A 15517-nucleotide genomic window follows, 5' to 3' on the forward strand; every position below is an offset into this window, starting at 1 on the left:
TTGCATATATATAGAGAATTGTTATTAGCATTTCAAAATCTCATTGTGCACTATTCATAAACGTATTTTTCTTTCTAAATAAAAAGTTTAGAGCGAACAATAAATTTTAAAATGCTAATAACAATTTTCTATATTTATAATAAAAATATCATAAAACGCCACATAAAGGAGAAGACAAAGAAAAGTAAAGGATTAAATGAAACCAGCAAGTTGGAACAAACTACGGATTTCATGCATAAATTTTCAAATTAGGTTCCTGCAAAAATCTGATAGATAATTGGGGAAGAAACGGAGAAGCTCCACGCATAAAATTTCCATATCAAAGAAGGAATGGAGTACCACAACAATATTGACACAATCAGGAGGATTTTTGTATGCGCTCAGCTAGATCACATGGAACTCATTACACACAAAGATGGGCCTTACATGTTTTTCTGTTTCTGTAAATACTCGACACAACTCACCGGGCGCATACAATGCTCTACGCAGAAGCAGCCTGCCAATAGCTTGATTTGTTGAACGAAGGGTAAAAAGAATACACCGACGAAGTTCACATCTGTCCTATAATTGACTTTTCTATAGTTTGCTGCACGCCTTACAATGTTTAAGTTTTCTGCTCTACAAATGTATCAGTTCATTTTCAAGGCTGTTGAAAAGAGTCCACTCCTTGCTCATGATGATTACCAGTTGGTTGGCTGACAACCGGAATATCCAAGCTACTTGCTTCTGATTGGGAGGCGACTTCTCTTACATCGGCTATCCTTGCATCTTGAGCCTGAATATCACTCCATTCACCGTCACCTACTGGCCGTAGGTTGACTTGACCCTCAGCCATGTGAACTACACTCTCCCCTGCTACCGGAACTGCTCTAGAAACACTGAGGCATGCTTTATCAACATTTCCTTGGGACAAGTCTACATGTTTAGTCAGGGGTGTATTTCCAATAGACTCAGACTTCTCCTCAAACACTTGCTTTGTATCAGTGTGATGTCTGTTAATGGGAAAAAGGTTGATTAATCAACATTGATGATAACTTGATAAGGGACAAAAAGGATTCAATGCATAATAATCCCGAGCAACTTATATATTGGGTAAAAGACAGAAGGTACCAAACCTTTTAAGTTGCGCTTGCAACGTATTCACATATTCCAGAAGTTCTTGCTTGTCTTTCAGCGCAGCTGATTCTTTCTGCACAGCCTCCTTTATTCTAGCTTGAGCATCTGCCTCCGTAACCCTGACCTTCTCCTCTGCTCTCACAACAGCTGCTTCTAATATCACAACACGCTCTCTGGCTTTCGCAAGCTCAGAACGCCACATGTGTGCCTCTTGGAGAGCAGAATCTCTCTGCCTAGTCAATTGGTCTCTTTCTTTGCTCAAGGTCGCAACCTTTTCTTCGGAATCTTTTAGCTATAAACATAAACAAAAGCCATAAATAAAGTAGGACAATAAAAAAGTTCTCTCAAACAAAATTCAGCTTTTCATTTTCCAAATTAAGAATATATAGTAGTGGAAGGGGAAAAGAAAACAGATCAATTATTATTCAAATGACTACACATTTAAGATGTAGCAGAGCTCATCAATACCTTTGACAACGAAGATTCCAGCTGCTTCGCTGAATCCCTTTTTAAGCGATCAATTTCTGCACAAACAATTTTCCTTTGTTCATCTATTGTATGAGCTGCAGAGGCTGCAGCCTCAGCAGCTTCAGCAGTCTCAGTTAATTTCTCTGCTATTTCTTTAATTGTTGAATCGCGTGAACGAAGGTCCCTAGCCAAATTATGTAGTTCGTCATCTTTGACCCGAAGTGTCTCCTACAGGACACAGAGGCACAGTCACAAGGATGCTAGGTGAACATAATAATCCCAAAGAGAAATTACATTTAAATGACTGAAATAGAATATCATTCTTTAACAAATTATACTGTAAAGTGCATTTCAAATGAAGATAGGGCACTGTACTTTAATTCATTTTTTAGAACAGAATTAGATCACAAGCAGAGTACCTTCATAATTGCAAAATCATCCATTGGACCATCAGTTGGCTTATTGGTTATCATTCCCAAGGCATTTCTCAAAGAAATGTGCATTGCTGCCTCGATTTCCTTAGAACTCTCCGCAGCAGTTGAATTGGCAGCAGCAACTACTGCTGCTACCGTTCCTAGTTTTGCAGAGCCATTGCCACTCAAGGAATTCACAGCTTCTTTGTGGGCCTTTAGAACCAATTGTGTTGCTCTGATTTTCAGAGGCAAAAAATGAGAAAGAGCAAAAGAAGACAATATTAGATGAAACATTAAATACCGGAAACTTTATGCTTAATCTTGTCTTAATTGAAATGAGTCGCCATATATCATATAAGAAATAAAAGGGAAATAAAGGAAAAGAGAGTGGAATTATAGTCAAATTATATGCATGGGACATAATTTGCTTATTTCACTATAGCAACAGAAATTTTCAGTCTTGAGACCATCAATCGCCATCCAAATGATATACAACGGACCACAGCTTTGTTATATATAATATGTAATTTTTTATATAAAGGACCACAACTTTGTTATATATAATATGTAATTTTTCATCCTCCTTGAAAGACTGACACACGACCAATCGTTTTGATCTATTTCTTTATCTCCTCAATATAATGGAATGGTATGACTCAATACGAAGGATCTTTCCATCTTTCACGATTCTTTCTACACAATTTTTTTCGATAAAAGTTTGGTTCAAAGGCCACACCTAATCTCTTTATCAATGATTCAATGAAATATCTTGGATCTATGTTAAATTAGTGGATACATGTATCACTCGAATGAATTTAGTTATGATGTCAATTAGGATACATCTTGAAACAATTCATTGTATTGATACTTATCAAATCCAATATCAATAAACAGTTTTATTTTACCCATATTATATACTCCAACCCTATGTTTCAAAGACATTATACAAAAATATAAATCAACCATATCCATATGATGCTTGAATAATATCTTTTGAGCGAAGCAACATCAGATGCTAAGAGACATTTTTTTTTTCTCCTGATGTCAAATTTTAAGATAAATAACTTGCTAATATACATCTTAAAAACGAGGAAAACATGGAAAAGCAAATACATTTGAGCCTGTAAAAAAATGCCAACTTCACAATGGCAAACCGCATGTGAAGGATGATCTGAAAAGAGTATTAAAACTAAATTGGGACATTAAGAATAAGTCTTCAGAGTAAAATTAGACCCTAAGCATAGAAAAGTTCAAATTCTAATCCCCTTGTTACTTCCCCGACCACACATCGATAGATACCTATGTTAGCTAATTTCTCATTTGGACCAGCAGCATATAATATCTTCAAAAGATACATCCTAGAGCTTATAAAGTATTTATAAGAGGCACAAAAAACAAAACTGTACAATATATAACATCTACGCAATAGCCACAACATATTGTAAAGGGAAAGAACTTACTGCAGCGTTGCTACCCAAGCTCTAGCTGCCCCAGGAGTCTCTGCACAAAGGAAGTAGTCTTTTTTCTGCGGGGTCCCAATATCTAAAGAATATAGTTAAGAAGTACGAAAGTCCAGCTTTACAAGAGTGCCTGTTTTCTATAGCAGTTATAAGATACAACCTCACTTTGTTTTCAACATCAAATAAAAGTACTAGAGAAAATAACAGAGGATACAGAAGCAGCAACCGTCATACTTTTGCAACCCACTGAAACCACAAACCAAAAAAATACGTTAATAACCAATCAAATTAAAGCCTGCTGAATGACTAATGTACAAAACGTGATATTATGAAAAGCGTTAGTCTTACTGGAAGTTCACTGGAGATAGGGTAATTGTGCTATTCGCATCAAATAGAATGGTTCCCTTGACAGTCGGCTCATTTCTCCTAATCCTAAATCATAACAAGGTATAATGTTGGTCAATGCATTTATAAGACTTGAATTGAAGCGAATGTCAGTGCAAAACTAACTTGTATTCCATTCTCCCTGTCGTCGGGTCTAAGATCATCCACCGCTCGTTCCATTTTCTCAGCTGTTAAAGTAAAAAACACAACACATAAGCTAATTTCCAGATTGCAGAACAAAGAGCACCACACAGACCAACTAACAAAAACCACCCCCAGTGTTCAGTTTCCAATTCGAACTCTTTCAAGCATGATTCATCAAAATTTCGAAATTACTGAACTTCAGTAAATTCAGCCGGAGCTTATAAAACCTTAAATTAATCAAACATTCTGTAATCCGCATTATAATTTCTGCAATAAAAATCCAACAGAATCGAAATTCGAAATTGACCCAACAAAAAAAAACCTGAACTTTCGCAAAACCCAGAAATTAATCCTAAAAATAAACATAGAAATCACAGAAAAAAAAAGGGAGGTACGGAGGATCGTACAGTCTCGGATCGCTTGAGAAGTGGACCCTGCAACAAGTTCCGACCCGAACCCGATGCGAGCTGACGCTTGATCTTCTCCAAGCTGTTCTCTGCGTCCGTAGCTCGCTGCTCGATCGCAAAATTCAGAATTTAGCTAACCCGCGGATATAAAAAATAAAAATTCGATACATACATACATAAATAAATGGAAGAAAAAGTAAATAGAGAGAGAGAGAGGGACTGACCGGAGAGGCGCCATTAATGGTGGCCATGGAAATGGGTGGATCGAGATGATCGAAAGCCTGAGAATTTCGGTGAATTTTTGAAGGGATTTTTGGTATCGGATGAGGTTTTTTCAGTCGTTCAGAAGGCTGGTAGGTTTGCTTCTCGGACTAGCAGGTGAACGACGATGATGCCTTCTAAGTTTTCGACACGCATTTAAGAAAAAATTAAAATATGAAGAATAGTGCTTTGCTTTTTGACTAATCTTTTCTCCGACTTTGCTTCTTGTCGCTTCGGTTTTTTCAGTTCACATCCCAAACTATTACTACTTGTCTAGTAAGACTCTCATCCCGATCTCTTTCCATCAAGTCCACCCAATTACTTAATTTGAATCTTTAAAATTTGATAAAACGGTTAAAGTTATTATAATTTTTAAAAGAGCTTTCTGTTTGTAGTCATTGGATCAAATTTCAAGGGTCGAGATTGATTGATTGGGTGGATTTGATGGAAGGGATCCGGAGACGATTCATTTCCTATTGGAATGTACTTTTATGGCCAAATATACAAGAAAATTTTACATGGTACGAGTATATTTCTACATGACGTTGTATGTTAATAAAATAATTATAGATGGATAAAAGTTTATACATGATGTTAATTTATATGCACAAGACTCACCATAGTGGTATACTCGTATAATGTAAGTCATTTTCTTAATATAGCATAGGTTGTCGAGTTCTTTTAAGTACAGATCACCAGATAGTATGCATTTGGATGCTTGATGTTTTCGATTTGTAGTCATTAGATAATTGAATCACGTATTCAGTAGTTTATTAATCTGTTTCAGGTTATAGGCCGGTCCATCCTAAATTTGTAAGCCCACTAACTTTAGAGGTGTCCAAAAAAGGGCCCAATTCCATCAATTTTATTGATTTTGTTGAGTTTCCAATAATAGTACAACAAACAAAGTTGAATCGTGATTAATTTAGTTTGGTTCGTTTTAGCCTGTATAAAAACCGCGTAAATCAAATCAAACTGCCTATCCTAATTTTGTTATTGTTCGGCACTTGATATCAATCTTCTTTGTTATTACTTGGATGAACTATTGAATGCCCTTAGGATGTTGTTGATTGTTATATTAATGATTTTGGCTTTCGTAGTTCGGTTAAGTTCTTTTCTCTTTCATTTCAACTCAAACTGAACTAAACCGTACTGAACTGCTTGTTAAATACATTATCATTTTTTAACCATTTTATTGTTTGCATGAACTATATACTATGCTAAAAAGGTCGTACCCAGTGCACAAGGCTCCCGCTTTACGCAGGGTCTGGGAGAGGTGAATGTCGGCTAGCCTTACCTCCATTTATATGCTAATTTTGAATTTTACTTGCTTGCCGATGCTCATTTGGTTTCGATATTTTTCTTTAGGGTGTTTTGGAAGATGACCAAGTTATTCTGGATCGAAATAGCAAACTGGGGATGTTTCTCCGTCGTTGCATATTTGCGTTTAATCTTTTATCCTTTGAGGTAATGTTACTTTTTTATTTATTTTCTTGATGCATACTCTTTGTTTTTCAATTCTTTATATATTCAACGGTGTCTGGAATAAAAAACTGTTTCATCCTCACTCCAGTATTCGAAAATCACCCCAAAATGTACTAAAAGATTGTTGTCTCCTTTATTTGGGTTAGTGAAAGCGTAAAGGGAATGGCTTTTTAGATTAGAAACTCAACTTTCAAGTGCATGCCTTTTATACACTGTACTTTTAGCAACCCATGGATATGGGCATTGGTGGACATGAGTTTTGTGTTTGTGTTGTGCTTATCGTTGTTAGATTTTATAGGAAGGAAAGCTTTGACAGGGAACTACCATTTCATATGATTCTAATATTATTGCAGGGTGCAAGCCATCTTTTGACAAGTATAGAGATGTACTGTAAAGAAGCCATCTCAAGTTATCCTCCATATGAGTCGCCTCACTTGGATGATTCAAGTAATGATTTAGAAACGCCTCCAGAATATGAGAACATGGAACTGGAGAATCTTGTTTTTGAAAAAGTCACTGAAGAAATCGAAGCAAGACAAAGAGCTGGTGGAAGTGTTTCTTTTAATCTTCATGCACCCAAAGCACTTATTGGATTGGTTGAAGGTATAAATGCTAAGCGTCATCCTCTTGAAGCACATAGAGAGGCTACGACATCATATAGGCCTTTGTGATTGACAACAATAATCTTGAAAGCCTATTGTATAAAATTGTTTCTGAATCAAGTAGGACTCACTTACAATTTATGCTTGTACAAATCATTTATTTTACTCTTATCTGTTTAGAACGTTGAGAGCAAAGCTGGCATGCTTGTTATGCTGAACATTGTCTGCCAACAAGTAGCCCAGCTCACTACTTTGGGTTCCTTATTAATGGATTTGCTATAAAACGTGATGTTTACTGATGTTGTTGAGATGGCAATCGTAATCGTGCATAAATATGCAGATATTGAAGTCCCTGGTGATCCAGAATTCAAACATGGTGGCAATAGAGAAGATTGTCATTATGCACATCCTACAAGCAGTATATTAAGTGATCTTGATCCCACTGCTGGGCTATTCCTACAGACAAACTGGCAGATACAGGGATTTTTACAGGAGCAAGCTGATGCACTTGAAAAGTAAGTGGCATATACGTTTGTTAATATTTTGGTTTTCCTATTTGTTTAATGTACTTTAGGCTGTACTGAATCTTGATTTATATCCGTTTGGTAGGCAGGGGAGCTCTTTCTCTTTAAATGCTTTTGAGCTCACGCTTAGGCAGCTTCAAAAACTGGCACCAGAGCTACATCACGTTAGTAACTTGCACAAATATTTTTCTTATTTGGTAACTTGTACTTGCACTTAAAAAGTATGTTTCTTTATCATTTTGGATTTTGATCCAGGTTCACTTCTTGCGTTACTGGAATGGTCTGTATCATGATGATTTTTTTTGCTGCTTTGGAGAATGCTCACTGCTATTTTGATTACAGGTACGTTAGAACTCAGCTCTGCATGTAGTTTGATAATTTCTTGATAAAATTCTGTTGTATGAGTTTCTTTTTCATTTAGTAACCCAATTTTGAAATATTGAACGTAAATTGGAAATGGTGAGCCATGACTCTGCATCGTGTGTTCCTATGAAAGGAGATACTTGTTATGACTGGATGCATCACTACGCTTCATGGCTTTTCGTGCATGTCCAATGGCATGCTCCTAGTCTTGGTTACCTATATGAAAATAAGTTTGATAGATTTTGGTGGGCTTAGGTTAAGCCATCAAATGAAAGCTTTCAAACTGTAATTTTATGTTAGTTGTGTTACCATCGATGTCCATTATTTTTTTCTTCTATGTGTTTATAACAAACAAACTAATCCAATAAATATGTTAGTTGACGGGATCGGTATTTCCTGTTGGAATAACAGACTTATTGTACCTAGATTCCGAATTACCTTGTCATCTTAAATTTTCGTTTTCACTTTTCACTTTTTGAAAACTGAAACTGAAATCTTGTTTGGTAACTACTTTCAGTTAAAAAAAATGAAAACTAAAAACCAAAAAGTGAAAACTCAAGGCCAAATTTTGAAAACTCAAGAAAGTAGATTTCAGTTTTCATGTTTTTGAAAACTGAAAATTGAAAGTAGTCACTGAACAAGATTTCAGGTCTCAGTTTTCAAATAAGTGAAAACAAAAACTGAAAATTGAAAATGAAATGGTTATCAAACGGTTAGTTTTAGTTTGGAAAACTCAAGACAGTAGTTTTCAGTTTTCATTTTTTTGAAAACTGAAAATTGAAAGTAGTTACTGAACAAGATTTCAGACCTCAGTTTTCAAATAAGTGAAAACAAAAACTAAAAATTGAAAATGAAATGGTTATCAAACGGTTAGTTTTAGTGCCATACTATTTTTATGGGGATATGATATATTGCTTGTTTTGAGACATTTTTCTTTTCATATGTCATCAGTTCCTCTCTTGCCAGATTTAATGCACTTGTTCATGCAACTTGTTTTCCTGATGTTTCAAGGTAATTTTTAACTGAAAGTATCACAAGATTTACATATCATGTTTCTATTCCTATCCATTTTTATAACTTGAGCCTGACTATTTCTTGGATGTCCTCAGTTCATCTGACACAGCATTAGCATATTTGAAGCTCATCCAACATCTAGCCGTTTTTAAAGGATACAAAGGTTAGATAAAATACTTGAGTACTTAAAAAGAATATATTTTTTTGTAGATGCGGCCATATCAATTTATGGTCCGAGTACTCTATCTCCCTCTCATGTGCATCACATGCACGAATGCTGTTGATCCTTGATGACTTGTATATTTTTCTTCTCCTTGTTTAGAGGATTTTGCTGCTCTTGTTGAAATAGCTGCAGTGAAGTTTTTATCCATCTCAAAATCAAGAATTTTGTTACTAAAACTTCAGCTGCTCCATAAGCATGCTTTACATAGGTAAGTTTACCAGGTGCACCATTTCATGAATATTTTGATTCATGTACAGTATTTTTTTTTATGTCTATGTCGGTCATGACCTTGCCAAATGTAATTTAGAGGACATTTGAAGCTTGCCCAACAAGTATGTGATGAGCTTGGAGTCCTGGCATCATCTGTCAGTGGTGTGGATATGGAACTGAAGACGGAAGCAAGCCTCAGAAATGCTCGTGCATTGCTTGCAGCAAATCAGTTCAGTGAGGTTACACATTGAACTTCTTACCTTATAACTAGACTTCGTCTTCCCAATGTGTGGCATGCTTTTCTTACTATTTTGGAATTTCACCGCAGGCAACAGCTGTAGCACACTCCCTTTTTTTTATGTGATACACATTCAATATCTAGCGTTCTTATTTTGCTAGCTGAAATCTACAAGGTACAGTTTTACATTTGGTACACGATGTGGTTGGAGGTTCAAGCAGACTAAACTTTTCTTGACAACCTGTCTTCTTTGCCACATATCTCTGTTTGTCTATTAACAAAGTTCCTCTTCTATATTTCTGCAAAGCTAAAAGTTCTTTTATTTCTGTTTCCCAGAAATCAGGTAATGTTGTTTTAAGTCTTCCATATGCATTGGCAAGCCTCTTGTTTTGCCAGTCATTTAATCTGGATCTTCTTAAAGCATCGGCCACACTAACACTAGCTGAGTTGTGGCTCTCACTTGGATCAAGTCATGCAAAAATGGCGTTGAGCCTTGTACATGGGGCTTTTCCTATGATTCTTGGTCAAGGAGGTTTGGAGCTCCGTGCTCGCGCCTTTATTGTAGAAGCAAAATGCTATCTATCCGATCCAAGCTTTTCCAGTAAGTAAAAAGTAACCACTCTTTAATTAAACCATAAGCAATTTTGTTGTTAATCATTGTACCTCAAAATGTTGCCCCATTTTCTTGAGCTTTCATGTATCTATGCCTTTTCTCATAACACATTTCATCATCGATTAAGTTTTTCCTTTGCTGCCATCGTCAAATTATACTTGGCTGTATTTTATTTTATGATCAAACATATTTTACACGAAGTCCTAAGTGTTTTCGCATTTCACTAGCCAGTTTTTGGAAGCTTTGATGATGTGCTGGATTCTCTGAGACAAGCTTCGAATGAGCTTCAATCAATTGCTAGAGGTAAAATATACTTCTGAGTTTTGAGTTTTCGGAAACTTATGCTTTTTTATTGGCTAAAAATGGGAGTCTGAGTACTACTGAGTCGGAACCCCCGTTAATGGCTGTGAAAATGCTTCTGGTGTGCAGTATCACGAATTGGCGGCCGAAGCTTTCTATTTAATGGCAATGGTATTCGACAAACTCGGAAGGATAGAGGACAGGGAAGACGATGCAGCTTTGTTTAAGCAACACATTTTGGCTTTGGAGAACCGTAAGACGAGGAAGATCCTCTTATCAACATGTTTTGAAGGCAGATGTATATGTCATCTTGACCAGCCATTTTAGATGGATCGTGATGCTAAACATCCTATTTCGATTGTATGTCGGCCTGTATCTTTGAGAAAGGAAGAGTTTGAATATTATAACTTCATGATGAGAAATATATAAGTACACAAATTAAACCCTCTTTTTATCAAATGTAGTAAAGTATGTAAGTAGGGATCGTTCTAGGCCGGGGATTAGGAGGTATTGCTAAATCACTTGGAAACTGACTTGAAAACGTAAAAACAAAGTTTAAAACACTAAACTAGACTCAAAGAATGCAAAACTATACTTTAAAATACTAAGATAAACAAAAAGATTCAAAACAGCAACCAAAGACTCAAAACTGCCTTAAAAACACTTTCTGGGCAGTTTTGGGACTCTAACACAAACTTGGACGAATTTTGGTTTTCTAATGAACTAAAACACTTAAAAACATAATCTAAGACAAGTTCTAATTAATATGACTCAAAGAAATAAGATGGGGTTGATTTTGGACGAAAATAATTAAATTAAGACAAGAACGAAGTAAACAGATTCTTAGACAAATTTGGGTGAATCAAAACACTTAAAAACACAAATTAAAGTGATTACTAACTAATCTAACACTTTGAAATAAATGGGAGATTGGTTCTTGACGAATTTGAAAACAAAACAAACTTTGTAAAATAAAACAGATTGTAAATGAATTTGAATGAAACTTATGGATGAAAGGCTAGCTAGGAGGTTCTTCTCCACACATGTCACACTTGCATACAAAACGATTTCCAGTTGCTTTTCGATAAACTATGAATACTCAACGCCCCAAATTAACCGTGAATTGCACTAATTAACCCTTAGTTTTTCCACAAGTTATTGGGTTGGATGATTGCATACGACAACCCAAAACATTCCCTACAAGTTCCCTACATGAATTGCATAATAGAGATACAAGCAAGAATCATTAAGTTCTATGAAAAACATAAGCATTGACGAGGCACTCGTTACTATGATTTGCATGAAACTTATGCCAAGAATTTACTTAACGTGATTGTGACTAGCAACCTTCACTACTTGTGAATATAAGTTCATAACGATTAGGTGAAACTCCCTTATATTCTAGCGTCAAATTCATGCATGAAAATTAAGCGTGCACTCTCAACCAACATACACAAATCAGTTTTTATATAAACGGATAAGTAAATTGAATTCACAACTTATGAATCACAACTGGATGTAATCAAATCATATTGCAAGCATGAACATAGTTTCGAATCACCCCCTAACTAAGAGGGGTTTAGTTCCTCATACTCACAAAGCAAAGATGCATAAATTTAGACATTAAAAACAAAGATAGAAAACACCTAGAAACGCTCCAACACTCCCAAGGCTTGGGCTTAGGCACGGCACCAGGTTTCTTCTTCTTTCTCCTTCCTTGCAAGCTGCGGCACTAGAGGTTTTGGACAGGTTTTGGGTGGTTTTTATGGTGTAGAATGGATGGGGAATGGTATTGAAATGTTTAGGGTTGATGGGTGGTGTGGCTAGGGGTGATTTTTGGCTGAATTTGGAGATAATGGTGGTGGAAAACTCACGGCAAGGAGCAAGGATAAAATAAATTATGGTTGATGAATATGGGAGGTGGTATTTATAGGCTTGAGAGAGGGCCACTCCATTTCCTTTACATGTGCAGCTTGTGTGGGTGTGAGTTGTCATGTTTCCCCTTTACATTTACATACACATGCTTCATCATTTCAATCACCAAACACCCACATTTTCTGCCCATGCCATGTGCTCCATGTGTATGCTTTCTTTGCCATGTGTTTGCTGCCATGTTCTTTGCTTTGCCATTACACTTGCACACACACATGCTTCATCATTTCCATCACCAAACACCCACAATTTCTGCCCATGCCGTGTGCTCCCATGTGTGTGCTGCAACATTCTTTTCTTTGCCATGTGTTTGCTGCAACAAGGGGTTTATTTAAAGGGATAAAGGAAATAAAACCCTAGGTTAACTAGGTAAACAGAAATTAAGTCTAAAGCTTCTACAATTTAGGGAAACAAATCAGAAATTTAAAGGAAATAAGCTAAAAGGTGTGGCAAGGCTTTAAAGTAGATTAGGAAAGTGTTTAAATGCAAGATTTAGGAAAGAATGACTCTTCCTTGCACGGCAAGGAAGAGTAATGGCAAGGGTGGAGCACACGGCTGGTTGCTTATTTTTGAACACTTCGTTCTTTATTTGTCTTGAATCCAATTCTTCACATCATCATTCAATCCTATGCTCATTTGATCTTCATTTTCGTCCATCTTCTTACCTCCAAGCATATGCAATTCATTTGATGCACAAAAACTGCTCCAAACGACTCCAAAATGCACATGTATGCATACTTTGTCCTTAAAACCTGAAAACACATAAAAGTGACTTTAAACACTAAAATAACTAAAGAAACACAACGTAAACGTACGAGAACAAGCCAATTAAGTCGCATAAAAATGCTCCTATCAAATTCCCCCACACTTAGCTTTTGCTAGTCCTCGAGCAAACAAAGAAATAAAACGAAACAAAACAAATAAAACACAACCTAAACCTTCCAACAATTGCCTCAGGGATTTCCAATGCACATGACATGTTAAAAATCATTATCCCCATAGATTTGAGTCATCTTCACACTTAAGCACATACTTAATCATAGTCACCACGTACTAGTTCACATTTAACCAATTAAAATATGATTTTGAATGTAGTAACATGCCTTAGAGAATTTGCTCAAGTCCTTACAAGATATTCACTCAATTTTCACTAAGATTTTCTAACTACACACCCTATACTAGTTATATGTGAGAAGATTGATGTAAACATGAAAACGAACGCTCACATATATGTATTACAAAGAAAGCGATTTCTAGAGTTATTAAGCATGTTTAGATATGATCTCATGAATGGAATGCTACTACTTAGATGCAAGAACCAGTGACACCATATGCTCATACCAAATTCAAACTCCACAAATTGAAACACATAACACTCAAGATTGAAGTCAAAGGTTGTAACGGGGCTTGGGGTGTTGGCTAACAAATGAAGGTAAGGGAAAACAAACGTTCTTAAAGCAATAGCAAATAAAGTAATGAACTTGAACTTAGAATTCACTTAGATTGCAGAAATCAACTTTTAGACATAAGGGAAAGATTTAAACAACTCTTAGGGTCAAAACTTTTTTTTTTTTTTTCTTTGCACGAATTTTTCTTTTCTTTTCTTTCCACCCGTGCCTATGGCGCACTACTTACATGAGAAACACTTCCCCCACACTTGTTTTCTGCCAAACATTACTCAAAAGGAATTCAATTTGAATCATGCTTTATTATGCTTTAAGAACAAGGGTATGGATGGTCCTAATCTAGGCTAGGTGGAGATGATGTGATTAACAAAGAAAAACAGGCTTAACAAGGCTCAACGGGGTTTACCCTTGAACATATAATGAAGTAGTATAATGGCAATTTGGCTAAGGTGGTGGTCACTACACAACTTCTTCTTGAATATGTGTTATGCAAATCAATAGCATGTTTTGAATGAAATGGGCATGAGTTCTAGCATTTGGAACTAAATGATGAAACGCCTTCTAAGTAGTAACCAAGCAAAGAATAATGAGATCATGCAACGACTTAGAAAACAATAATGCACAGATTATCAACTCTCCAAATAACGTTTAGGCTCAAGTCTCACAAGGTTGTAGCGTTTGTTTGAGTTCCTTCCTTCAAGCATGTTACAAAAACTAATTTTTCCTTTATGATTGCATGTGAATTCATAAATTATAACTACAACCAAGCATAAACCAAAGAGCATATCAAACTTTCATCCATGTATATAACTCTCTTTAATAGTCATGTAATTAAAAACCAAATCCTCATCATTGTGTTGGAAGGTACCCTAAGACACAAAATAAACATACAAAAACAACTCTTTTTGGGTTTTTTTTCAAAACAATTTTTTCAAATTTTTATGAGATTTTTGGATTTTTATGTCAAAACACACTGAAACACTCTAAAACAGCTTTAAAACACTTAAAACAACAAGGAACAACACTAGAAGTAATGGGTGATAAACTCCTACGAATTTCATGCAAAACAATAGTTACCCCCCCACACTTAAATCAAACATTGTCCTCAATGTTTCAAGCATAAACTCACACAAAAACAAGCAAATAAACAAACAACAAATAAACATGACAAGTATAGCAAAGTAAACAAAAAATAGACAGAGTAGAGTTTAAGAACGCAAATCTGGTTTTGGAGATAGATGATCTTGTTGACTTTCCACAGCTTTAATCTCGAACTGGTTTGGAATTCTGAGCGAGGAGTATTAGAGTTCCTTGGTTTCAAATCAGACTCCTTCTGCTGGGTTGATTTGATTGTGCAGTCCGCATTCTTCTCTGCTTGTTTCTTCTGCACGGTAAGCAGACACGAGGTATAGGTGTTTGTCTGTTTCTTTCTTCAATCTTTCCAAGTGCCTACCTCTTGCTTTCTTTCTCCTTATCCCTAGCTGAGGATGAATTGGTAAATTGTCTCCACATGCTTCGAGGTATCATTTTCACTTCCCTTATCTGTTCCCCAGGCAAATGTGGTAACGAAGCGGAAGCATAAGATGATGAAGATGAGTACTCGAGAGCAAGGCTAGGTAAGCAATCAGGAAGGGGTTCCAGGCAGTCGGTTCTTGATCGGAAGATTGATACCAAGTGCTGGCTGATTACTCACTTTCTCATTGTCCTAAAACAACTACAAGGAGAAGGACAGGGAGAAAGCATGATATGAGATACTCTTGCTTTCAACCTTCATGATATGAAATACTTTTGCTTTGGATGGGTTGTTTGCAGAGGTACCCCAAGGAATAAGGAACACTGAGTGACTCGAGAGGGTTTGTTGGAAAGGCATTCTCGGAGATGACGGAAGGTTATGTATGTCTGCCTTGCCATGGAGGGTGAAGGTCGACATTTATAGGAAATAATAATCGGTACT

General features: G+C 36.2%; 2 protein-coding genes across 2 annotated transcripts; one reads left to right on the forward strand and one right to left on the reverse strand.

The window, feature by feature from the left end:
• Positions 1–277: 277 nt before the first annotated feature.
• On the reverse strand, positions 278–4898 carry LOC103405154 (uncharacterized). The gene is made up of 10 exons (XM_008344118.4): positions 4617–4898; positions 4393–4497; positions 3968–4029; positions 3806–3889; positions 3672–3703; positions 3458–3539; positions 2004–2232; positions 1585–1812; positions 1116–1408; positions 278–992 (listed from the first exon to the last, which is right to left on the reverse strand). Exons 1-10 carry the CDS (start codon positions 4641–4643, stop codon positions 641–643), a joined length of 1494 nt encoding a protein of 497 aa, XP_008342340.2. The 5' UTR covers positions 4644–4898; the 3' UTR covers positions 278–640.
• A 1623-nt stretch (positions 4899–6521) lies between these two features.
• LOC103405289 (anaphase-promoting complex subunit 5-like) lies at positions 6522–10575 on the forward strand. Its single transcript, XM_070816362.1, is given in 12 exon segments — positions 6522–6741; positions 7081–7255; positions 7520–7606; positions 8579–8638; positions 8737–8804; positions 8964–9072; positions 9172–9313; positions 9403–9452; positions 9454–9487; positions 9649–9913; positions 10157–10222; positions 10353–10575. Coding segments are annotated over 12 exon segments (1476 nt in total). The 3' UTR covers positions 10553–10575.
• Positions 10576–15517: the final 4942 nt, after the last annotated feature.

This window comes from Malus domestica, chromosome 17 (assembly GCF_042453785.1).
Source record: "Malus domestica chromosome 17, GDT2T_hap1".
Classification (NCBI taxonomy): domain Eukaryota; kingdom Viridiplantae; phylum Streptophyta; class Magnoliopsida; order Rosales; family Rosaceae; genus Malus; species Malus domestica.